The sequence below is a fragment of the Chanos chanos genome, chromosome 6, assembly GCF_902362185.1.
Source record: "Chanos chanos chromosome 6, fChaCha1.1, whole genome shotgun sequence".
In the NCBI taxonomy this organism is placed as follows: domain Eukaryota; kingdom Metazoa; phylum Chordata; class Actinopteri; order Gonorynchiformes; family Chanidae; genus Chanos; species Chanos chanos.
The window spans coordinates 26,032,743-26,058,514 of NC_044500.1; the positions used below are offsets into that span (position 1 = coordinate 26,032,743).

At 44.3% G+C, this 25,772-nt stretch overlaps 1 protein-coding gene across 2 annotated transcripts in view; it reads right to left on the reverse strand.

Annotated features, from left to right (window-relative positions):
• Window positions 1–7,581: 7,581 nt before the first annotated feature.
• dlgap4b (discs, large (Drosophila) homolog-associated protein 4b) overlaps window positions 7,582–25,772 on the reverse strand; it is a 34,379-nt gene continuing 16,188 nt past the window's right edge. For both annotated transcript variants that reach the window (XM_030776539.1, XM_030776538.1), the window contains 6 exons: window positions 14,587–14,987; window positions 13,959–14,047; window positions 12,595–13,100; window positions 9,697–9,788; window positions 8,250–8,405; window positions 7,582–7,802 (listed from right to left, as the gene is read on the reverse strand). In XM_030776539.1, coding sequence (XP_030632399.1) covers window positions 7,590–7,802; window positions 8,250–8,405; window positions 9,697–9,788; window positions 12,595–13,100; window positions 13,959–14,047; window positions 14,587–14,987 — 1,457 coding nt within the window. In that variant the 3' untranslated portion in view covers window positions 7,582–7,589. The remainder of the gene's footprint in view (window positions 7,803–8,249; window positions 8,406–9,696; window positions 9,789–12,594; window positions 13,101–13,958; window positions 14,048–14,586; window positions 14,988–25,772) is intronic.

The window sequence follows — 25,772 nt, forward strand, 5'->3', positions numbered from 1 at the left end:
CCTTTGTCGGATGATGTTTGGAAGAAAAAAGCAGCTAGCTTCGAAGTTCCTTGCGAAAATGTATGCCTTCGACAAAGCGGTGACAACGGGATCTCTCTTGCCAAGCTTCTCACAAGGTGTTGCGCTGCTGGTCTTTTTTTACAGAGCTTTTATTGTGAACTCTCTGAATCGTCGACTATGTTGCAGTACACTGTATATTTATTATTTAATCGAGCTCGTCTCTCATTCCATGGCCAGTCGCGTTGAAGCTGATTCTCTTGTTGACAAATGTCTCGTTCGGTCCCGTTTACCTGCAGTGAGCTACGCCAACTCTTGGCTAGCCTGCCAGTGACAGTAGCGCCTAAACCCTCCTCTATTAGCTCTGCAATCCAATCACAGTCCGAGATTTCCACTAGACAACACCGTGTCATCACCGTTCACTGAGTGTCAGAGGACCCATTTCATTCAAAACTCACTCAAGCCTGTTTGCAATGAGATGTATTGAATCTGTATTTACAGTTGTTTGGTGCCCCAGCATAGAAATTCTTGGCTTCAGTTCATCAAAACACACCCACACACCTCTCAGGATCCCATTCTTCCACGAAAACTTAAATGAAGAAGTCAATACGGTCACATAGTACTTTGGGTTGTTATTATAATGCTGTTTGTTTGTTTTCTTTTTAAGGTTAGATGTGTAGGAAAACATGTTTTAGACGGGATTTTGTTTGAAGTTTTTAATTTTTGGCGTCTGTTGGTAGAACAAACAGAGAAGTGACGCATCCTAACGTGCCCCAAGGCTCATCTTGGACACTCTTTCATATGCAGGAATTCACTGTGCGGCAGCTGCGGAGCTCACGAAAACGCGACTTTTGGCGACTTAATAGCTAAAGTCAACCCGATGTCCCTTCTTTGTAGATGGCTTGTGTCATTACCATTAACTATATGACAGCGACTGTTTTTTTTTTACTTGCGGTTTGATTGAGGTAATGTTGGAAAAAGTACCAAAACAACGTCGTAGTGCACTAAGCAACTAGACCGAAGATAAGAAAATATCAGAGTGCGTTTCACTTCTGGAACGATTCAAGTAATGAAATACCAAAATGTCATATATTTGAATATCTGTATATTAAAAGACCTACACAGGACGTGTTCCTAGAAGCGTCGTAAAAACAGTCAATCGCTTTTTTTTTCTTAATTCCTTTTTATTATATTTATTACTAAATCAAGAATTCTGACATACACAGCCTAAACGTTGTATAGCATTATAGGTAATGAACGATTCCTAGTCAATAAAATATGTGCTTGTCTCATAAAATATTGATAACTGATTGTTACTGTAGTAATTATATTCATTTCTCTTTTTTCTTTTTTTTTTACTTTTTTGCTACAAATTCTTTGCTGTAAGAGTACAGATCCCTGATCCCTCCAGGCCCATGATAATTTAAAGGACCCAAAGTAGAAGAGATCTAAAGAAAAACAGGATATAGACAGTGGCTGACTTATTTTTGCAAGTTAGGAGACCCACGGGGGAGACGACCAGGGCGCATCCGAGTGGATGATCACATATCTGGGCTTCCCTAGACCCCAGCAGTGGACAAGAAGAGCGGGAGTCCAGTAGTTGTAGCTTAGCCACATTAGCATCGTTTTTTGCAGGCAGTCAGTCACAAACGAGGTGTAAAAACAATCAAAACATCTGAAGATCTCCAAGCAGCATGGAGGCAAGGGAGGACCAGAGAAAAATGTCGACCAGAAAAGTTTACTTTGAATCTGGCACCTGTTTGTTCCGAGACGCTGAGGATGTAGAAAAAACGCACAAAAAGGAGATATGGACTGTCCATTCTAAACTGTCCAGTGACAGGACAGGCTGTATAGGCCCAATGTGGTCCATAGGGAAGCCCTCTGTTATGTACAAAAGACACAGGTTCACACAGTCTGGTTTAGTACAGTACGACACAAGTCGGAAGAGGAAAAGTAAAATTAGACCATAACAGACAAATTACGAGTCCGTGATCTAGACAATGCTACCGGAGTTTAAAGCTAAACCACTAAGAAAGAAGAAAAAGAAGAGAAAGAAACACTGTGTTAAAAAAAGAAAAAGGAAAAGAAACAAACTAGTGTTTGAAACATATGAAATTAATTCTGAAGAGAGACAGGTGTGTTTGTGTGTGTGTTGGTAACAAAAGACAAATCATGACAGGAAAGACGTCATTGGGTTAGCCTCCATAACAAAAATAAATAAATAAATAAAACAGGGGCTGAGAGAACCTTGACCAGTACAGACCAGGACTGGTCAAAGATACGACGTCTGCACTGGGCACAGGATCTCTTTTCACTGGGTCCTGGATACACTGGGTCAGGAGAGAATATGTTTCACTGATAAATATCTCCTTCTGACATCAGCTATATCCACAGCACCAATTGGTGTCCACACACACAGTGTGCACTGAAATGACTGGATTTGACCTGAAGCATTTTCTTCTCTTTAACATTTGTAATACGGACATGAAACCCAGCCAAAGCGTTAACATAACAGTTATCTGTACACATTTCCTCTCTTTCTCTGTCTCTCTCAGTTTAAATGATATGTTTTCTTGCTAAAGGAAAGTGAAATGAGATAAATGCTTAAAAGCTTACAGTAAGCATTCACTTTACACATCTAAATTTTTAGACAACTATGACTTCTGTATTGTTGCAGTTATGTGGGGAAATATTGTCTCTCGTTGTGTCGTTCTTCCCTTCTCTCACTCTGTTTCCTTGTTTACATCCACAGTTATAACAGACACTAATTTAATCAGTGCTGTAGTAGGTAACCAATGCACAATGCCTGTGAAACCTTACCAATATCCCCATGCCATACCGAAAGGCCTGAATTCGAGAAATCTCCCCACACGACACTGAAAGGCCTGAATTCCAGATATCTCCCCACACGGTACTGAAAGGCCTGAATTCCAGATATCTCCCCACACGGTACTGAAAGGCCTGAATTCCAGATATCTCCCCACACGGTACTGAAAGGCCTGAATTCCAGCGGCAGGTAGAGACACAGCTGAGATGCACAAGCCAGAACTGACAGTCTAATCTGCCAACTGTCAGTGACGTTTGGTATGTTTACTTCAATACACTAAGTACTTCTCTATCTATCCGAACATTTGTACCTTTACAACACACACACACACACACACACACACACACACACACATACACATACAAACTAAAAACTAAGACAGCAGGAGGTTTTCAACTGTCTTTGTCCTCATTTTACCTTCATCACTAATAACACTTAATGAGAAATGGAAACCTTAAGGGGAGAACAGATAGAATGAAACTTGAGCAGACAATGATGCAGCAATTACACGTATAAAATACATGATTAAACACAGAATCCATACGTGTGTGTCCACTTTCACATTGTGAGTGGCACTGAAGTTTCACACTCAAACCCTACCCTGTCTTGTGAGAAAAAGAAAAAGAAAGGAAAAGAAACAAAAATCCCTGCCCAGTTCCAGTAAACATCCAAGAACAGAACCTTCATGCTGAAACTCCCTAAGGCAATTTCCTATCTAACTCCTCTATTACAGCAGGATCAAAACGGCATTTGACAGTGAGTCTGCAGCACTTGGGCTGACAGCACTTTAAACCCTGTGGTGAGACCAACGTCTGGCTGTTAACACACAAAGCCACAGGCGTCAACGACCCTTCCGCCAACCAAATGGGGAGAAACAGAGAGAGGGAGAGGGGGAGAGAGAGAAAGAGAGAGAGAGAGAGAGAGAGAGAGAGAGAGAGAGAGAAATGGAAGGGAGATAGAGAGAGAAATGGAAGGCAGAGAGAGAGAGAGAGAGAGGGAGAGACATGTAGAGGAGATGACACATTCTGCTGGCCTGTTAAACAGAGCAAAAAAGAACCATCACTGACTAGTCTAACACACCAAACACCCAAAACAATAGAGCCCAATCACTGGGCCATTTAGTGTCGTTTGGATGGGTGGGGTGAAGAAGGAGGTGAGGAGCAATACTCATCTTTCTCCGTGTAAAAAAAAAAAAAAAGACTTCGCCACAGTTATGGAGCTAACAGAATGACTGAAGAACCAAGTGACGGTTCACCACAGAACAGAGACAGTGCCACTTTGACGCTATACTATGTACCATGAAATACCGCGTCAGAGGTTTTTTTCCCCCTTTACTCAGTTTAGCAACAAATATTTTATCACTGACATAGTCTTCATGTCTCCAGTCACTGAAGACTGAAAGAACTGACTGACCCAGGAGGATATGGGTGCACCTGGAGATCAAGCACTCCTAAAGGGAGATTAAAAACCGCTGGAAAAAAAGAATAATGACATAACCATACAAGCAAAAACAATGAAAAACAAATAAAAAACACAAACACCTGTTAATGACTGGACTTGTTTGCGCTCAGCAATGGCCTATGGGCAAGTTAATATCGTGTGGAATCAGACTTGAACAGGAGTTTTTTTTCTTTTTTTTTTTTTTGGCTTTGCGTTTTTTCCAGACGCGGTGGAAAAGGTTTTGAAGTAAGCGTTTAACGCTGACAGCTACAGGAAGGTGAGAGATCTCATCCTTTTTTTTTTACTGTGGCCATTATCTGGGCATGCAACACGTCCATTCAACATCTCTAAATAACACAATAGACTGTCTAACACCTTAAACATGATAATTGACCCCCCCCCCCCAATAGCTCCACCAACACACAGACAAGTCATGAAACATCAACTGAAAGGGGGAACACTGAACAATGTCCCATGCATTAGCATGGAAAGTTCTGGAAAATTATGACTTGGTTGTGGCCTGGCTGTGATCTCATGTTTCTGAACGTCTGCGTGCTTAAAGTACCACTATAATTTATGTCTAATTATCTGCTCTGTGTAAAATGTACTTTATCAGTGTCTTTTGTACAGGCTGTTTAGAGTTTTTTTAACCTTTTTGTTTCTGGGTCAGCCAAACACCTGTACTCCTAATTTTTACAGTGGAGGGTGGTTCGATGTCAGTTTTTTTTGGTTTAATGTGCATCCGTTTCAAGTGAGGGCGGGTTGGCTCTGCTGAGTAGAAAAAATCAGTTTCCCACGTTTTAGGGAGGAGGAAAGTGTTTCTGAGATCACACCATAGATAAAGTAATCGCTTTACGAACCATGATGTCCGCATCAGTGATGGTGAGATTGGACGCCATTGAGAAATGAGAGAAATGAAAAGTCATGAGTGCAGCTCATTCCCTTGCCCTGAATTTGAATTATAGTCCTTAAATATCATTAAAATGTAATTTATTTAAGCATGCTAAGTGGTGTGGCTGCAGAAATGTTTTTTCAACTTTTATGGATATGATTTAATACTATGTAGTGAGTTACAAGCAACATTTGATGCTAATATTAATTTAATGTGAAATATGAAGAAAGAGGAATGTATAAAAAATTGCACTAAAACTAATCTTAATTGGCCACAGTGTGATAATTGCACAGAATCAAACCATCCTGAGGATTTCATGACTCATATTTGTCTTTAAAACTCCTTCCATCTGCTTGGTGTGTGAGTATGACTGCAAATGCATCAACAGAAGAATGCAGAGTAAGTCAATTTAATGATCTGTTAAGTAAAGAAAAAAAATTTAAAACAATAAACTTGGGCTGTCAGATGTTTTTGAGGACAAATAATAACATGTAAGACTTAAAGCAAACAAAGAAAGAAAGAAACAAACAAAAATGGGCACAACAGGAAAAGAAGCAGTCATAAAATAAAACTTTTGACCTTGTATTACCGAAACAATCTAACAGAGTCAATACCGTCAAAGATGCCCTTGGAAAAGAATGCCGCTTCTCTACTGCCTCGAATGACCACTAGATGGAGCACTAGAGTATGTCTTAGTCCTTGCGGTGTAGAAGAGATTTGCCTAACGAGTATTGACCCTGATAAATCGCAGGAAAATTTCCATAGTATTGCTGAACAAAACACACTGTCTATCACATCTATGAGCAAAGTCTAAGTCTTGAACTAAAATAATATTTGGGTGGGAAAAACAAAAATGTTTTGCTCCAAAACCCTAGTTTCGGAGTGACCTGTAAAAAGCAGTTTTTCTCTCATCTGGAGTCCCTATATGACTCTATTCCAAATTTCCGTGGACAAAAAAAGGGGTATCCATAGAACTTGAGCCAAAATCAGAGGCATCCGAAAGGAGAGGAGCTAAAAAAAGCTCTTACTGCTTAATCTTGGTGCAGATTTTCGAAAGGGTTCATGAATAAGTGTGTGTATGAGGTAGAGAGAAAGAGAGAGAGAGAAAATGTGACATTTCAAGTTAAAACAAGGCTGGGACTGGGCGGGTGGGGTTAACATGGCCAGGAGAAAGTCCAAGACTAAAACACACCTCACATACGGTGAGCTCTCATATGGGAAGTCTCTCTCCTGACAGAGGTTACGTCCGAACTCGCCTGCAACACAAACCTGACACCCGCTCCTCACAAAGCTTACAGTCCTCTCATCTACAGATGGGCTGGAAGGAGGGAGGCAGCAGAAAGTAAAGGAGAAGAAGAAGAGACAAAAGCTGGTGAGGGGGGAGAGAGAGAGCGAGAGAGAGAGAAAGAGGATGTTGGTTGTGTTGCCTTTAGTATTAGTGCTTCTCAAGCTTATTCTATAGACTCCATCTCGTGTTCAATATCCAAACCCGACTTTTCTCTCGTTTGTTTTTCAAAGCGGCTTTTCTGCCATGACAAACCCGACTTTTCTCTCATTTGTGTTTCTTCTATGACAGACGGACACAGCCTGTGTGCAGAGTGGAGGTCAGTAAAGGGAAACAGGTGTAAAATGAAACAAAAACAAACAAGTAAACAAGTGAGAGGAAGACAGAGATTATAGAGGGGCAGGCATGGGAGAGGATTCCTCTGAGTACAGCTATATATATATGTGTGTGTGCATGACTGCGAGAGCGTTTGCTTCTGTATGTGTGAGAAAGTGTATATGTACGTACGCATATGTATGTTTATGCATGTGACTTTGAGAGTATATGTTTGAGCATGTGCATGTGTGTGCGCGCGTGTGTGTGTGTTTTTTGCGTACAGAGTAAAGACCAGGGTTTTTGGTAAAGGTGAATGGTACATAACACAGGTATAAATCCATATACTAGAAGATCTCTTATCCAAGATAATTGAACATTTAAAACAGTCTGATATAGATTTTAGGAGATAATAATATTATCAATAACAATTTCCATAGTAATCATAATATTAATCATAATAACCATAGCAATAATACTATTAATAATAATAATAATAATAATAATAATAATAATAATTAGAGTACTAATAATGAAGTCTTTTTGAGGTTCTCCATGGCAGTCTTTAGAAAGGAAAAGAGTGCTCCTTGTGTGTATATATCCTTCAGTCCTCACTGACTAGTTTGTTTGTTTTTCTCCCTCTCTCTGTGCTGGGTTGTTGCCACGGGGGACAAAAAAGAGCAGCAACACGTTTTTTTATTTTGTAGTGGTCGAAAGCCTTTGTTCCTCCTCTTCTCTCTCTCTTTTTCTGTCTTCCGTGCACACGCGCGCGTTTGTGCGTGTGTGTGCGTGCATATGTGAATCTGTGTGTGAGTGCATGTGTGTGTGTGTCTGTCTCATAGGCGGGTCTGGGCCTCTGGGACGTAGATTTCGATGCTGTCTGCACTCTCTGTGGCCGAGTTCTGTTTAACCGACGCGGCCCTCTTGGCTGCCATGAGTCTTTTCCGTGCCTCCTGCCTCTGCTTGTCTGCCGACTCACTGCTCTTCTCCCGGGTTGGACCTGACTTACTCTTCCCTGGCTTCTTTGGCACTGGAGGGGCCGCCTTCTCCTGTAGGAACCACAGCAGCAAGAGTCAGAGGGAGGGAGGGAGAGAGAGAGGGAGAGAGAGAGAGAGAAAAAGAAAGAGAGTGAGAGAGAAGGAGAGGGATAGAGAGAGAAAGAGCGGTGGGGGGGTTTGAGAACGAAAGATTAGCCATGGCCTCAGAGTGCGTGTGGCGTGTGTACATCTGTGTGGGTGTTTTAATTATGCAAATCCTGTCAATGTGACGAGATGGTCTACTCCACACTGATTTGATACAGTGTTAAAAACACAAGAGTCTCAGCTTTTATCAGTCCCTAGACTGTCTGTCTGCATTCACTGTCATCTGAGACAGCACAGCTGTGTGCATGCGTGTGTGTGTGTCTGTCTGTCTATAAGAGAGAAAAAAGCAAGAGACTATTATGTATTCCACGGTATAGAGTAAGTGAAGCAGAGAGTGTGTTTTGTGTTCTGTACCTGTTTGTCAGGGGAGTCACGGTCTACTCTCCAGTCGTTGGCTTTGAGATGATACAGCTCGTCAAACTTGAGGCTGATGTCTTCTATCGACAGCTGCAGCAGGTCCCAGAACCCGGCAAGGTCTTGGGCCGTGGGTCTCGGGTTGGCGTTCACATTCTACACCACAAAACACACACACACACAAACACAACACAGAGGTTTCAAATGAGGTTCAAGAAGTCCACCTGATGTAGTGCTCAGTCTGACCACTAGAGGGCACTGTTCCATCATAAAACTGTTGCTCTGTCACGTTGGTGCTCTAGGCAGCTGTAATGAGCTAAAGCTGATACTGTGTGTATGTGTCCTCTTCACCCCAATTCAAAGCTCCAGGGCCAACAAACCCCCTGAGCCCTCCAAAAAACATCTGAGCCATCCTCTCCACACAGAACGCTTGTTTATCTGGAGGGATGCCGCATGCTTTTAATGAGCTTGAAAAATGACCCAGTTTTTAGATGTCCTTGTCGTCTGAGACTCTCTGGCAATTTTTTTTTTTTTTAACACAGATACAAAGAGACCCGCTGTTCCCCCTTTTAGGCCACACTGAAGTCCAAAACCGTCTGAGGACTCTCCTCGTGTACGTCCCCAAAAACCTCACAAAGCCCCACAGTGACTAATGAGACTCAGTGTTGTTACTGTATGCTTTGGTTTTTGTTTTTTTTTTGTGGACTGCATGGCCACAGCAGTAACGGACACAAACCAGTGACTTCCCTGACCTGAAAGAATTCCTCACAGCCTGGCTGCTGGCTGTATTGTTTGTCTGTGCATAGAGCTGCTTTGGTTGAGGAATATTGAGTTATTGATAGGCTACTATCAGATTAGCTATTGCAACATAGATCACTGCATCATATCTCGCAGTGTAATTCTATTCCCTCTCTATCACACAACCCCCCCACGCAGGCTTGGAAGGGCGTGGTCCACCACACATCTCCCCCAATACAAGGGGGGTCATCACCAACCGTTTTTTTTTCACCGGATGGTGGAGGACTTTTCAGGGAAGCCCACACATACGTAAGGGTTCATGCTGCACTCCCCAGATCCACTCATCTACTGGCCAGACCAGCAGTGGGAGTGACTGCTGCAGTGTTTTCCCCCATCATTTCCCCTTCACTGCAGCATTCTCACTGATGGCCGCATCTGTGTGGGCGCTGGAGACATGCGCTCCTGGGATTCGAACCTGGGACTCTGTAGCAGTGGATAATGTGCATCTTCTCCTCTGCACCCTGGTCAGACTCTTTATCAGTGACTCAACTGTGACTCATCAGTATCTTATCACTGCCAAGTCAAAGAGGCTATGCTAGGATGAATGATCAGGTTGTGTGCGTGTGTGTGTGTGTGTGTGTGTGAGACAGACGGAGAGAGAAGGATCTGATTACAGAAGGAATGTGTGTTTGCTGTGTGTTTTACTCACCAAGTTTTGTTCACACAGCCCTTTGAACTGTTGGAACTTCTGAGACATTAGTAACTGGGCACTGCCTACAGCACTGCGCACCTTCCCCAACACTACAGAGAGAGAGAGAGAGAGAGAGAGGGATTAACAGAAGACAACTCAGTGCATTACATATGTAAAAATATCTGACAGAGAAAGAGAGAGATGGACAGAGAAATATGCTGACAGTTGAACATATATGAACACAAGACAGACCAAATGGACACGTTTGTCTGCAGACTGCAGTAATAATTCAGTACTGGAAAACCATAAATGTGTGTGTGTGTGTGTCTGTGTGTGTGTGAGTGCGTGCGTCTGTATGTTTGTGTGTGTATAAGTGTGTGTGTATGAGTGTGTGTGCGTGTATATGTGTGTATTTGTGTGTGTGAGTGTGTGTGTGTGTGTGTGCATGTATGTATATATGTGTGTGTAGTGAAATCGACAGAGCAGCTGAACATCCTTGGGTGAAGGAAACCAAAACCTCTGATCTACATATGGTCTGCAGTCTGCTGCACTGACTGTGTTTTACACACACTAAAACAACATTCACTTCACTGGGCCGGGGAAATCATATCTCATGAGGCCTAATGACTGCGGATGGATAATGGTCTTAATCAAACAATAATCAACTCCCTCCACATTAGTAATCGGTCTCCCACACAGGGAGGGAATTCAGAAAAAAGTACAATTATGAAAAATAACAAAACGGTGGTTAAGTATGTCTTTGACCCCAGCCGTCTCTCTTTCTGGCGTGAATGTGGTTAAGTGTTTGAGTGGATGAGTCTGGGATAAGGCCAGAGAATCCTGGGATAGATTTGTCACACCCTGAAGGAATTAGGAGCTGATGAGATGATTGGCATTAGTGTGAATGACTTCAACTCTCATATAGGAAGCAACTCTGTCAGTATAATCAGTGTCCTGTCAGAAAGAGAAAGAGAAAAAGAGAGAGAGAGAATGACAGAGAGGGAGAGTGACGGAGAAAGGGAGAGAGAGAGCAACTGCTACAATGGAAACACTAACAGCATTTCAGCCATAATGTGGTTTAAGACTACAGACCCAGTAACGTCTAACCTGGTAAGAGTGCACACATTCACATATACACCACACAAACCAGAGAGAGAGAGAGAGAGAAGGGGAGAGAGAGGGAAAGACAGAGAAATCGAAAGCTATAAAAAACCCAAAAAACTTTGGTACACTGAAATATGGCAAGACTCACTGAGAAGCACTCATCTGTTTGCCGTATTTCAGATGGAGTGTGTGAAGTGTTGGCACTAATGTTTACAGGGCCGTGGACTCGTTTGAATTTGGCCAGCATAAAGACCGCTCTGACAGATTACACTCTTAATGGTCCACTGATCCTCTTTAAAAAAGCATCTACACTTCTCTCTCTCTCTTTCTCACATACAAACACACACCTCACACTCACTGTCACTTACTCACAGATTTTCACCCTGTGAGATAAGTAGGCTAAGCATCATTGGCTTTCCTGTGTGTGTGTGTGCGTGTGCACATGGCTGCGTGCATGTCAAAATCACACCATGATCTAATGACACTGACTTAAACTACATGATTAAAACTAGCAGACACACACGCTCTCAGAATGAACCTAGTGACCTCACAGCCCCACAGACTGACAGGCTGTTCAGCCAATCTGTGTGTGTGAAACTGAAACTTTTCATTAAGTTCATTTCACACAGCACATTGTAAGCCTTAAAAGGCTCTCAGCATTGATACTCCAGATATGGAGGGTGGATTCAGAAAATACACACAAACACACACACTCAGGGCCTCAGAGCTGTGGAAGGTTCTGTGTAGATGCGTAAGGACAGGTCTGATCTGGAGAACGGGCATTGTCTTGTGTGAAGACTGTTGGAACATGTTGTGAAGAGTGTGTTAGGCAAACACAGCCAAAACAACACCACTACGACAGTCAATCACGGCTGTTTCTCCTGTAGCTCTGCATGCTCTCATTTTTTTACGGCAATATACGGTTATTTATATGGTTATTTATAAGGTCATTTATAAGGTCGTTACATGGCCATTTACCACACACAAGATACTTACGATAATTATCACTGCATTTATCAGTGCCAAAGACCCATAATCTCTACCAATTATGAATGTGTGTGTGTGTGTGTGTGTGTGTGAGACCTTGTGTTCCTCTTCTCTCACCAAGATGTGTAATTGCATGTGTTTATTTAGTTCAAGTGTATATATGTGCATAGGAGAGAAGTGTGTGCGCGCACGCATGTGTGTGTGCATGCTGTCAGCCTGATGTTGCGGTGCTAATCTGTCTGTTAATCAGGTTTTGAGTAGATTACTGTAATTCCTCAGATTACACGCCTGTCTGTCTGCTAACCCAAGGTATTATCCACTCACCCTGTGTGTGTGTGATCTGAAAATGACCTATGGAATCAGACATTGGTAGTGACCCTTGGTTCATGACCCTTAGTTCGCATCTTCTGTCTCTGCTATATGCTGCCCCACACCTATATCCACAACCACACCCACACACCATTAAGAGCAGCTACAGACCCCTTCCTCTATCTCATGAGCTGAGCTGGGTCTTTGAATTGCACACTGTTCCCTAGGCATCCTCACTGAACTGTTCCTTTCACTACCACCTTCACACCACTGATCATCTGAGCTGCTCATTATAGGATGTTTCGGCTGTTCTCCCTTTCCTGTTTAACAGTACAGGCTGTTCATCCCTCATAAGAGCATGAGCTGAATCATTCTATGCGTTCTCCTGCAGACGCTCATGACGGAATGAAGTGTCATAGAGACCAATGTTTTAGCAAGAGACCGATCACATGATCAGAGTTTTGTGTGTTTGTTTGGTTTTTTTTTTTGGACCAGGGATGGTGCGGTGTCCCTTACCCTCTTCTGAGAGCTGATGTTCTTTAGTTTCCTGCTCCATCTGCTGACACCAGCCCTCCATCCTTCCCGTCTCCGCCTGCAACAGCTTCAGGAACCAGTGCCCGTCCCTCCTGCACGCCGGAGCTCCTGTTGCCCCTGACAACGGCTGGGAGGTTCCGCCGTTACCTGTCCCGTTCCCGCTCTCCAGCCACGGGTCAGGAGGGGGCAGCGAGGAGGGGTCGAGGGCAGGGTCTAGGCTCTCGGAGAAGGAGGAGGAACTGCTCCTGGTTGTGGAGCGATTGGTGAGGAGCTGTCGGGATGGGCCGCTGGTTGTGACGATATCATTTTCGCCGTTGTCCAGGGAGAGCTGTGTGGGCGAGTCAACCGACTGGCTGGCGCTGTTAACCATGACTTTCTTCTCGGTGGGTTTGGAGATACTAGTGATGGTGGTGACAGAGGTCAGGGAAAGGTCCTGTGTGTCTGAGTCTGTCTCCTGTTTAGATGCCATACTACTGGACCGGCTGAGTCTGGAGAAACACACACACACACACACACACACACACACAGACATTATATCACCACTCATGAAACAGAGATCAAAGCCCAAATGACAGTTAATGTCACATGCCACTGACCTAACGTGACTCTAAATATGACATAGACTACTTTATCTTAGCATAACCACACACACACACGGCCAAGTTGTGACTGTCCTGCCACGGCCATTGAATGACTGTCAACGGTCACACTGTCATAGTCAAAAAAAAAAGCAAAACACAAAAACACAGTGGACCTGAGACAGTGCCCTATAACAGAGGAATATATGGGTGTAGCACCACAGCAGACAGAGGAGCAGAGAGACTGAGGCGTCTCCAACAGTGCTGTATGATCAGTTACCTCGCTAAGACAGCAAACTGAATACCAGTGCCTTTAAAAGTAGGCCTGTGTGTTAGTATCACAAAGTGCACTGTGTCTAAGACTACAGGCTCGCTTCGTTCTCACTCAGGGAAAAAAAACCCAAAAAGCACCTATCAACTGTATTCAAACTCCACCTCAAAATGCAAAGTTCAACCAGCTGACAAAAATATCTGACCGAGAAAAGAAATGTCAGTTCTTAAACAAAACTTCCAGTGTGTGGATTGGAATGGACTACACACATCTGGACAGGTGGTAGTAAAATTTCTTTATCAATTACTGTGCGTTGGATTTATGCAAATAAGAAATCTCTCTCTCTAAAAAAAAAAAAAAAAAAAAAAAAAAAGAGTAGCTGTATGAAAACACCCTCCTGTTCCAATACAAACTGGCCTGCTGAGTTTTATTGTGTTTGAGTAGTAACAGGAAAGGGAAAGGGGTGTCACTGTGTGACTGGGACAGGAAATACTCACTGCCAGCCGTCCTCCACCTGCACGCCAATTGACTGGAATCTGGCCAATGGCGGAGTCTCTACTCTCTGGGCTTCCTGAATGCAGTCCACCTATTGACCAATCAAAAGACTGAAGTGAGTTAAATTCCTTTAGAAGAACAGGATTCATCTGACCTTCTGTTGACCTCAAAGTTCACTTACATTACTCTCTCTTTCCCCCTTTAAACATCACCCTACATCTGGGTGCTAAAATATATTAGCGCACCATGAACAAATAATAAACAAATGAATAAACATGAGATGCAATACTCAGCACTTTCACCACATGGACAAACACCCAGAGAAACAGACTCAGCCAAGAGTGCCATGACTTAGAGGTGAAAGCACAGGCAGAGACTGACATTAACACACACTGACACAAATCCACTCACACCAGTCCCACTGCCACAACTAATGAGCATAAAACTAAAGAAAGGGCTTCCATGTTATAGCGAAAATGACTCCACCCTACAAAAGGAGTCAAAGCACATAAAAGCCAAGGAGTCATAGACTGTCACAGTAAAGGAGTCAAGGAATGTTAAAGCAAAGGAGTCAAAGCATGCCAAAGCAAAGTTTTGACTCAGTTTCTACCCCCTGGGATTTTGACTCACCTGTATACCGATGGAGGACAGTTTTCGGCGTGGCACGGGTTCTATCCGAGGTTCGTCTGAACCGAGACCGCCTTTCACCGAATCATTTTTGGAGTCGTGCTGAGTTTCCGGGGTTATTACTACTGCAGAGGGGGTCTGGGTCTCGCGAGGGGTGGCGACAGGAAGCTGGGGACGCGATCCTTTGGCCAAGCTGTTAGCCCGCGTGCTGTCGAGGCTGTCCGAGGAGTTGCTGTGACCCGATTGGCTGTTGACCTCGCTCTTTCTGTCGTGGTTGTCGAGGTAACTGTCCTGGGCTGATTCGGTGCTGCTCTGGACGGTGACAGAGATGAAGGGCTTAGAGGTGGTGCGAGGTGGCACAGGGGGAGGGGCGACTTTCTTACAGGTGGTTATACAGGTAGAAACTGCAGAGAGAGAGAGGCAGAGAGAGAGAGAGAGAGAGAAACATATTGATTAATGAAGTAAGACCACCATAAGGTTTCTGGTAAGCATTTAAATGTGTTTGGGGACAATGCCAGGCAAGAATACAGCTTATTTTTCGTCTTGACAAGAACAAGTCTTGTCAATGGCTAGAACATTGGCTGAGAGTAAATCCAGTCATTTCAAACATGATACCAGATGCCACCTGAATTAATCAGGAGACAGAAGGGAACTGTAAATAGCAACGTTGAGATATATCCTGTTTCAGAGTCAGGGTGTATTCCGCTCACTGGTCTGCATCTCCAAACCAATGACAAACCCATTCAATCTGTAATGTCATTACACCGAAACAGGACTTACACACAAACCAACACAAACGTGTGTGTGTGCGCGCGTGCGAGAGAGAGAGAGAGAGAGAGGACGTAGACTCCGCTTTGTCTGAAAGCCAGTCCACACTCAGTGTTCGCCGGAAAAGAAACCTAATGACCCAAAACACAGGAAATGCAGACGATTACCTTCTCCTCCAATCATAATGATGACCTCATGAGAGAGCAGCAACGCTAATATGCCTCCTCAATCTTCTCCTTTAATGAGTCTATCCCTCCCTCTCTCTTCCTTTCACTCTCCTTCACTCCATTCCAATCCTTTCATCTCTACCTTTAACTCTCTCATCCTCATGTCTCTGTACATCTGTCTTCCTCCATTCAGAGAGAGAATTAGACAGAGAAAGAGAGAGAGACAGACGGACAGAGGGAGAGAGAGAGAGAGAGAAAGTCAGAGAGACAGACAGACAGAAAGGGAGAGAGAGAGAGTGAGAGTATCAGTTTAAAACACTGAGAAATCCATCTTACGGCCCAGTATCATATCTTGGTCTCAGACTGTGCGTGCCAGCCGTTCTCTTTAATCGCAGTGTTTAAATCTCTCTATGGAGAAACTCTTTATTTTCTCACTGTCCGTAACTCTGACCGTGCCCATGGAGCCTGTGCCAATGCCCTGCCAATCGGAGGACGGCTCTGCGCCCACCCTCACAATGCCAGGCACTGTGGGCAAAGTAAGGTGAACAACACACTGCCCCTTTAATGAAGCGCTGGTGTTCTACCGGGAAGAACCCCAGCGGACCGGTCTGCCAGAAGAGTCAGAACCCGTTTACCTCGACACTCTGTAAATATACAGCAGTCATGCTGGAGTAGATTAGATCTAGTGTGACAGTCTCTCACACACACACATATACACACACACCCAGACCAAGGACAATGCGGTCAGTCATGCATCACACTCTCTCTCTCTCACTCACACACTCACACACACACACACACACACACACACACACACACACAGACAGAGCTGTCTCTGCTTACCGACTGACAGAACAAGGTCCTCTCTGTTTAGAGAGATAGATAGACAGATCGATGGACAGAAAAAGCCAGACAGAGAGATAATTCTGCCTGTAATCCACTTTGGGTGGATCTGATTGCACACTGCAGTGATCCACTCCACACACACACAGACACACACAGATACATACACACCAACAGCAACACAAACAGAATTCACCCTATACTGATACATTTACATTCGATTAACACACAAAAGATACAAACAGTTCGAACTGTAGCAGAGAAGTAATTTACCATCTCTCTCACTAACTTAATAAATTAATTCATTAATCACCTATTAAGGCCATGTCATTGGAAACAAACAAACAAACAAAAAACACAGTGTGCACTAAATATAATGAAAAAAGCGAGCCAATAGCACACTCCAGTTTTATGGGGGTAAAAACGAGGCTGACTTCTGCAGCACTGTGTGTTCACACTCTTAATTCTCTGGTAATTGCGTAACGCTCTCTCAGAGGGCATTTTTAACATGTGCGCTGGCTTTGAGGTTGGTCTCCGATGCCGAATGTTAAAGTCTAAAGCAGCGGATGCCTGTGAGGAATTCTAGCCTCCAGTCTGTGTGTGTGTGTGTGTGTGTGTTGCAGGCGTCTTGATGCCTTTTTGGTCTGTGTGTGTGTGTGATGGGGCGTTGAGTGTTTATGCGAGCAGGGAGCTTTGACGCACATAGACCATCAGCCTGTTCCCCTCTTTTCCAAAAGTACCACTGTTTTTCCAGCCCTTATGAGGACCGGGAGGGTGCATGCCCATTGCATCTGGGCTATTTGTGTGTGTGTGTGTGTGTCTCAGCATGTGGTGTCTGTGTTTTGGGGGGATTTGGGTGGAGCTGGCAGATGGCCGACTGAGGTTAAGGAGGAAACGATGACAGAGAGAGAGAGAGACAGAGAGAGAGAGAAAGAGAAAGCCCACAGGAATGCCACCTCGTGTGTGCATGTGTGTCTGTGCGCATGTGTGTGTGCGCGTTGGTGTGTGGACAACACCCTCATTACTCTGCCCTTAGTGTTTTCTGGCACATTCCTCTACAGAAACCATTTCTAAATGTGATTCTGTTAGTAGACTCCCACCATAGTACTGTCACTACACAAAGTTACAACCATTTAAACCAGTATACTGTCTTTATACACAGGCACAACCATTGACACCAGGATTAAACACACAGTGACGGCAGTGTTCGGTACCTACAGCAGTGTGTTTAGTGCCAACACACACTTAGAATCTCACAGTTAGAACCATTTACACCAGTATTAAACACACAGCGACAGCGGTGACTGCCGTCGACAGAGAAGCTTCTGGAAGGTGATGTAGAAGATTAAGAGCCAGTCCCAATCAAAGCTTATCCACATTCTCCTCAATGTTTACCTCAGCAGATCCCTTAAATCTGCACCCGTTTGGTAAGTGTAGAACAAACATGTGAAAGAGATTGGGGCAAACACAGAGAACAATGGACCCGCTGTTAGATTTGATCCACGGTGTTCTGAGAAACTCACATCTCTATGCTTTCTGCCATTAGTATCAATGATCAGATGTATGAACTCAAAAGCCTCTGTGGAAGGTTGAGCCTTCAGCATGCTGTTCGCCAAGACTATAGCACTATGTCTTTTTGTTTGTTTATTTATTTTCCTACAAAAAGTTATTTATTTGCTTTTTAAACACTAATGTTTTTACTGAAGTTTAACATTTTGGTGTTGAGGAAGCAGCAGTTGTTGTGACCCTGCAGGGCTGTGTTTCACTGAGAGAGCAGCAGTCCCTTTTCTTTACTCCCCAGAGCCTGACAAAATCCATGTGGTATCAAAAAGACACGAAAAAAAACTTGAACTTGAGTACATGTACTCCAAAAACAAGTAAAAATGTTGCACTCTTTAAAAAAATCAGAGGCCTGCTTGGAGAAAAAGTGCTGTAAGAGCGTCGTCAAACAGGACAGTGAAAAGTTCTGAGTGTGAGCTCCAGCTCTGCAGCACTACAGCTGTAACTGGTCTGGTACAGCGACCCTGACTGAGACTGCGTTAAAATGACTGTCACACGACGTCTGTGACTCTGGTATAGCGACTGTGATTGTCTCACAGCGACTGTAACTGTGTTGTAGTGACTGTGAAAAAGCCACAGGTCTCTGTCAAACGCTTTGGGCATGGACTTGATCAGTAGTATACCAAACACACACTGGTCCACAGTCCTGTTCTGTCTGCAGTCTGCTCAGGTGGAGGGAACTCAGGGCTGCAACTGTATATACCTACACCCGCTGTCTGTGTATACCTACACCCGCTGTCTGTGCATACCTACACCCGCTGTCTGTGCATACCTACACTCGCTGTCTGTGCATACCTACACTCGCTGTCTGTGCATACCTACACCCGCTGTCTGTGCATACCTACACTCGCTGTCTGTGCATACCTACACCCGCTGTCTGTGTATACCTACACCCGCTGTCTGTGCATACCTACACCCGCTGTCTGTGTATACCTACACCCGCTGTCTGTGTATACCTACACTCGCTGTCTGTGCATACCTACACTCGCTGTCTGTGCATACCTACACTCGCTGTCTGTGTATACCTACACTCGCTGTCTGTGTATACCTACACCCGCTGTCTGTGTATACCTACACTCGCTGTCTGGACACTGTCCTCACACTCGACACACACACACGCCACTGTCCGCACACTGTCCTCACACTCTACACACACACAGCACTGACACCAAACCTCAGCTCAAAGGCCAGACTACAGGGAGACAACCAGGTGCCGTGGCCTTGTCTGGAACGACAGGGCCATTCCTGAGGAATTCCTCCGTCTTTGGATGAGACATTCCAGCGTGGAGGAGAAGGCCTGGTGTGTGTGTGACACAGAGTCAGCTGAGCTAACACTGGGACTGTGTGTTTGTCTGGGAATGTTTCCAGGTTTATGAACCATGTCAGCGGAACGATTAATGCCATCTCCATTGTTAGAGAACAGATCTGACACCCTCTGATCCTGACTGTGTGAGTCTGTACTCCACCTCTCCAGACACTCCCTGTCTGAGCGTGCTCAGTGTGCTGTCTGTGGGTCTCTGAGCCAACGTAACACTTCAGACAGAAAGGGTTAAGAATGCAGGGCAGATTTTTCTTCTCTTCTTTTCCCCGTTCGCTTCAACAGTCTCTCTATGGGAACTTAATGAAGGAGCTGTTTAGTTTAGCGAGACACGAGAATGTAACTGCAACTCACAAACTCCGTGCTTTATAAGTCCACAATTCCTCTCTGCTTCATGGGGCTTCTGCCTTGGAACAGAGAGGGAATTTTGACTGGTTGGCTGTTAGTATGCAAACCACGTTTTTTTTTTTTTTTCCCCTGAGTGCAAAAGTACATCCCTTGGAGGCAGATCTCTCCTGACTGCTACTGTAGCGCTGAGCCAGCGTCCTCCACTGTTCCCTTCGGTAGAACTTCTCGTAATTACATGTAATTCCCCCGATTAGTCAAAGGATTTTGGAGAGGATTTCCCTACAGCTGCAAGTTTACACACACGTGCGCACGCACGCACGCACGCTCACACACACACACACACACACACACAGACATCAAGAGGCAAAAAAACATAAGAAGCATAAACTGTTTTTCTTTACACATTACCTGAGTGACAAGCCCTATCTGAGGTGTTATGACTAAAGTAATTAGGATGAGGACACACCTAAAAAGAAAAAAAAAAAAGAAAAGAAAAATAAAACAACCAGTCAAGTGTGCATTACTAATGCCAGTGCCTAAGTCAGAGGCTTGGAGGATCTTTAAATGGTTTTTTTTCTCTTATCCCTTATGTTTCTAGTTAAGCTGTTAAAATTCTTCCCTGCATTCCTGTGACAAATGGCAGGACAGCTCCAGTGCCCAGTGCTGTTGCGGCATTGCCTGCGACCCCGCCCAGACACACTGGACACAGATGTATGTGTTACTGCAGCCAGCTGACAGGGCCATGCACTGCCTCGCCGCACGGATGCCTGTGTGTGTGTGTGTGTGTGAATACTTTTTATACGTTCATGGAATGATGATATCATAAACAAATACGACCCAAGAGAGTGAGACAGCGATGACAGGCTGGATTACGGGAGAAATGATAATGAAGGAGTCAAACAAACACAAACACACACAGTTTATGAGTCATATGTATGATGGGTATGTGAAAAGCTGGCTCCCGTCCAGATGTCTGTTGGCAGTGTCTACATACGTGTGTGCGTTTGTGTGTGCGTGCGCGTGTATGTCTGTTCATTCTGCGCTGTATACATGGATCAGCTGTGCTCCTGATCATGTCAACAGCCGCAGTCTGACTGACCTCCTGTGATTTAAAGAACTAAAGCTTCCTGTATTTCCATTCATACTGCCTCACAAAGCATCAAAAGAACATGTCAGTCAAACCTGATTTTCAGCCTGAACCTCGTGTGGAGAAACACACACACACACACAAACACAGCTCAGAGAGAGATGGTCTGAGTACCGTCTCTCAGTAGGCTCATTCATAAACGTGTGCTTGGGGCAAAGGACACATTACGGCTGTGACACCCTGTGGTCTAATTTGGGTGGGGTGGTGGGGTTGTCACATGGGAGGTGTTTGTGTTCTCAGAGAGAAAGAGAGTGAAACCGGTGAGATCTGACTTCCCTGAGAGGAAACAAAGGCCCTGAGTTTTCAAAACTGTTTATAACAGTCTGTCAGTCAGGGACACCTGATGATGGACTACTCCTTTAGGAACCTCTCTGGCTGATTTTTCCAGAATTTTCTGTTTATCATAAAATATCAAGCTGTGCTCCATTATAGACTGTGGAAAATTCTGGATGGGTGTAGCTCTAGAGAACACAGTGGGAATTTTCTAATTCTCTGGATAATGTTAAGTCAAAACTCCAACCAGCCCAATAGGAGAGGAGCTGGACCGTTTCAGTTGGTCAGTCTTAAATTTGGACTTCCTGTTACCCTGCTGTCAGAGAATCCTGTCTGTTTTTTTTTATCAGTTCTCAGGTGTAATTTGGTGTGGTCACATCGTCATCACTGTGGGCGTGCACAGGAACACAAGGTGACAAACAGGTATCCGCGGGGAGAACGGGAAGAAGGAAACATGTAGCCTAATCACAGAGAACAGTTTATCTCTCAGTATTCAAAACTATCCTCACGCCCTGGTGACAGAGGGTCCAATCACGAACAAGTGGAACATTTGGTGGGACAAATGTACAGATCTTGGCCTCTGCACACAAAGTCTCTATCACAAAAATAAAAGTTGAAATTATGACAAACTGCAGAGCTGTTCTGTTAGATAACTTATGTCTGTCAACGTAAAAGAAATCGCAGTTCTCTCACATTAAATAAGGTCAGTGAGAATGCTGGAAACACACAGACACACACACAGTCTACATATACATCATGTCAGTTGTTCTGCGTTTGACTGAGTGTTTTAAAGTGGAACACGGTCTTTGCCCTGTTTCCATGGCAGATTATGAGGTCTGCATGTCATTCTTGTTTAACAACCTTCATCCACATTAGTGGCTCCATGCATTATAAATCCTATTAGAGAAGAATGCATAACCTCTCCTACTTTAGGGAAAAGGGAAAACAAACAGTGACTAAAAGGACTAACGACAAACAAGGCCCTTTGTTCTACGTGCTTTACTCCACTGAAACGAAGGCTGCGGGGGGGCTTTTTTGACTCTGCGTGCATGCTGTAGGCTTTGTGTCGCTGGCTATGGCAGCGCTCGGTCAGACATCCTGTGTGCTGACAGACGAGCTGTCCTAGTCACCGCGTTGGAAACGTCCCGTGGAAGGAGGGTCGGTCTAATGAGCAGATACGCTCTGCTCCACCTCCTTACAGAGGATGTTTGTGGAGTCACTAACACAGGAAGACTTACTGCTAACACACACAAAAACGACACACAAACACAGCAACATTTACACAGATCCCTACACAGATCTTTACACACTCATATACACACACACTCTCTCTCTCTCTCTCTCTCCTTTTAAATACTCAATGTCTTGCTAATGACTGTGAGAACACAAACACTCAGAGTTGTGAGGTTGCTGACAGCTCTGATGGTGTTGGTGAGACAGAAGCATGATGACATATTGAGAGGGTGTTAGAGTGACAGAGTTGGCCATGCTGTCCTGCAGCTGTCTTCACTATGAGTGCCATTTCACACCTGCTCTCTGTTACACCACATACACACATGCGCGCGCGCACACACACACACGGTCTGACAGAATTCCATACATACATAAATACTGGATGTAAGCTCTGCAAATTCATTAACACAGCCTACACACCCAAACCACACAACACCAACCCCCCCCCACCCCCCCCCCCCCAATACACACACACACACACACACACACACACTGTTCCCTCACACTGTACACACACACACACACACGCAAACAAACAAACAGGAACATCAGAGTTTAACAGACATCAGGTAAAAATCCCAAATAATCTTTATAAGTTGAGTCTCTGTTTGCATTCAGTGCTGAATCTCTAGCTGAGTGCTGTTCTCTAGACATGCCTGCCCATGTTACGGTGGTTGAGTTTGAGTGCTCCTTCACGCTCTCTGACCTGTCCACAGACGCTCGGGTCAGGTACGGATGTTCTCCACATCTGCACACTGCTGCACACCGCTCTGTAAGGACTGTGCGTCTAAGGCAGATCTCGCAGTCTGACCAGACACAGTCCTCCACAGAGGCATGTGCTTTCTGCACCAAATTATGTAACGAGGCTTTCACTTCTTCCTCTTCTAGCGAAACACACACACACACACACACACAAACACACCCATCTCCCTCTCTCCCACCCACACACACACAGGGTGAGGTGATGTCCTGAGCTTTCTCACGGGTGTGAAAGCACAGTCATTTGCATGTCTCTCTGAAGCACTTCCATAAACTCACATTAACTGACCTAACACTACAGTACACCTTATTTGACCTTGTCTGACTCCGCCCATCTGACAGGCAGTTACAGCTCTGACACACCAATGACAGGAACACAAAGGAACCGAAAAACCTCTGAACATTTACAAAGACACACAACATCTGAGCATTCACAAATTAAAACACGCGCGTGTACACACACACAGAGCAGACTGCGTTATACTTTAAGCCCAATGTGGACCTTCCCCAAACTTCAAAAGTCGGGGAAATAACAGTGTGGTGACACGACAGCTCCACTACAATTAGACTTCAGAGGAAACCAACACGCCTCCCTTTTCACGACACCCCCACAGCACAGCACCACTGTGCCGTCCCATCCCGGGCTAATACCATCTTACTAACACATGAGAGGAACATAGGGAATGTGGAGGAGTGTTAACTTGCACTGAGTGAAAAAAAAAAACAAAACATGCCGGCCCCCCCCCCCCCCTCAGAACAGCCAAAAAGCACAGAGTACTGCATGAACCACTGAGAACTAGCCCCGGCGAGGGTTAAGACTTTTTCGCACGTGGGTTAAGACTTTTAAGCCCTTTAATAATAGGCTATGTGGTACGATACTTTTTGCTTTTTTTCTGGACACTAATTCCCATTAAACAGTAATTCTGTCATCAAAGGAAAAAGAAAGAAAGAAAGAAAGAAAGAAAGTACACTGATGATGACCTTTTGTTCTTTAGACAAGGTAACCATGTTCACAGGACTGTGTAGTTTTGAAACAGAAAAATACTGCCCTAGAAAATTGCCCGTATTTGACTAAAACTCTTGACAGCAGTGCAGTTAGCGTCTTTGTGACGTAGCACATTGGCTAATAGTGAGAATGATTCATGCATGTGAAGGCGTAACCAGTAATCCTGTTAAATTTGTGTGGTCATAAACACAAACTCTATTACTGTAAATACTTAAAAGTGTTGACAAGTCACAATTCCCTTGGCTTGTTAGATTCAGTCCATCCCTAAACCCTGTGGTTGCAAGACTATTTACGAGGGTATTGTTGGGAATTGTTCCTTTGGAGTGGTTAAGGCTAAAATCCAACCCCTGGAAGAGCAGTGGAGCATGGGGAGGGAGACATGTGACGACGGCCAAACCCTTTTTCTCACGCTTCTGCCCCAGGACAAGGCCCTCGGTCTGGCTTCCTCCTCCACACAGGCCTCCAAACCCTTCAACAGCTTTCTGTCAGCATTTTTCATCTGCTGTTCGTTATTGCTTTAAATGCCACAAACAAACAGCTGTTAATCAGGGAGACGGCCATTTGGAGAACAGAATTGGCTAACAATAAGTAAGAAAACAAACAAACAAACAAACTCCTTCTCATTGGGAGAAAGGGTGACGGGAGCAGAAACGCCTTCATTCTTTTATTCTTGTCCTCTTTTTCTTTCTCTCTTCCTCTCAATCATATCTGTATCCACTACTCCAGCGATTGGCATGCCAAGGATTCACGTTCTTTTCTCTCTGAACAACAGTTTCATCCGACCGTTACACAGTGCAGGGCTGCAGACAGACTTACACAGCCCTGGCTTCATGCTCCACACCACAGATCCCAGCCAAGAGGCACTGGAAACCAGCCACTGTCCTCAGATCATCAACCTCCACATACACACACACACCCCTGACATCCCAACCTACGCCTGCCAAAAAAAAAAAAAAAAAAAAAAAGAAAACCCTGTCATCCGCACCACCATCTGGCAAAACTTCTACGCAAAGAGACAAAAGACAAACTGTAATTAAATTCTAATCTTCAACTTCTCCTGCTTGTTTGTACTTACGCTGGCGTGCGGACAAGCTTTATTTAAAAAAAGAGAAGAGGAAGAAAAAACAGAACTCACTATTTTACAAAAGGAAACACACTGGGAGAAACAGCAGGGATAAACTGGCCTGGGAGAATAACAGAAAGACGACAAGTGCGTCTGGGCTTGGCTATAGATTAAACACTTGGACCACAGCATACCCGTTTATCGTATCAACTACACTACACTATACTGTAAAAGCTACAGCCTGAAGGAAAGGAAAGAGTGTTCTATTATTCCCACATCGTAAACGCAGTACCCACCTAAACCCCACGCACCCACCCACACCACCACGGGAAAAAACCAACTGGAAAATCAGGATACACAAGGCAAACGGCAGGTAATGATCAGTCTGTATACTGTAAACAGAGAATAAAAAGGGTTCCCAGACGCAATTGTCAGACCATCCCAAATCTATGGAGAAAAACGCATAAAAAAACCAATCAAAATAACATGTTTTATTCCTATTGATAGCCAGTCGCCCAGGGGTGAAAACAATACACATCACAGAAGGAATATGACATCAAATAATTGCAAAAACACACATTGTGGATTTATGATACATCTTTCCCAAATATCTACAACTGCGCTTTAAGTTACTGTTTTTGCGTTAAATTTTCGGACCAAGTGGTTATGATGACAATATGGTTTCTCTAATTTTTTTTTTTTTA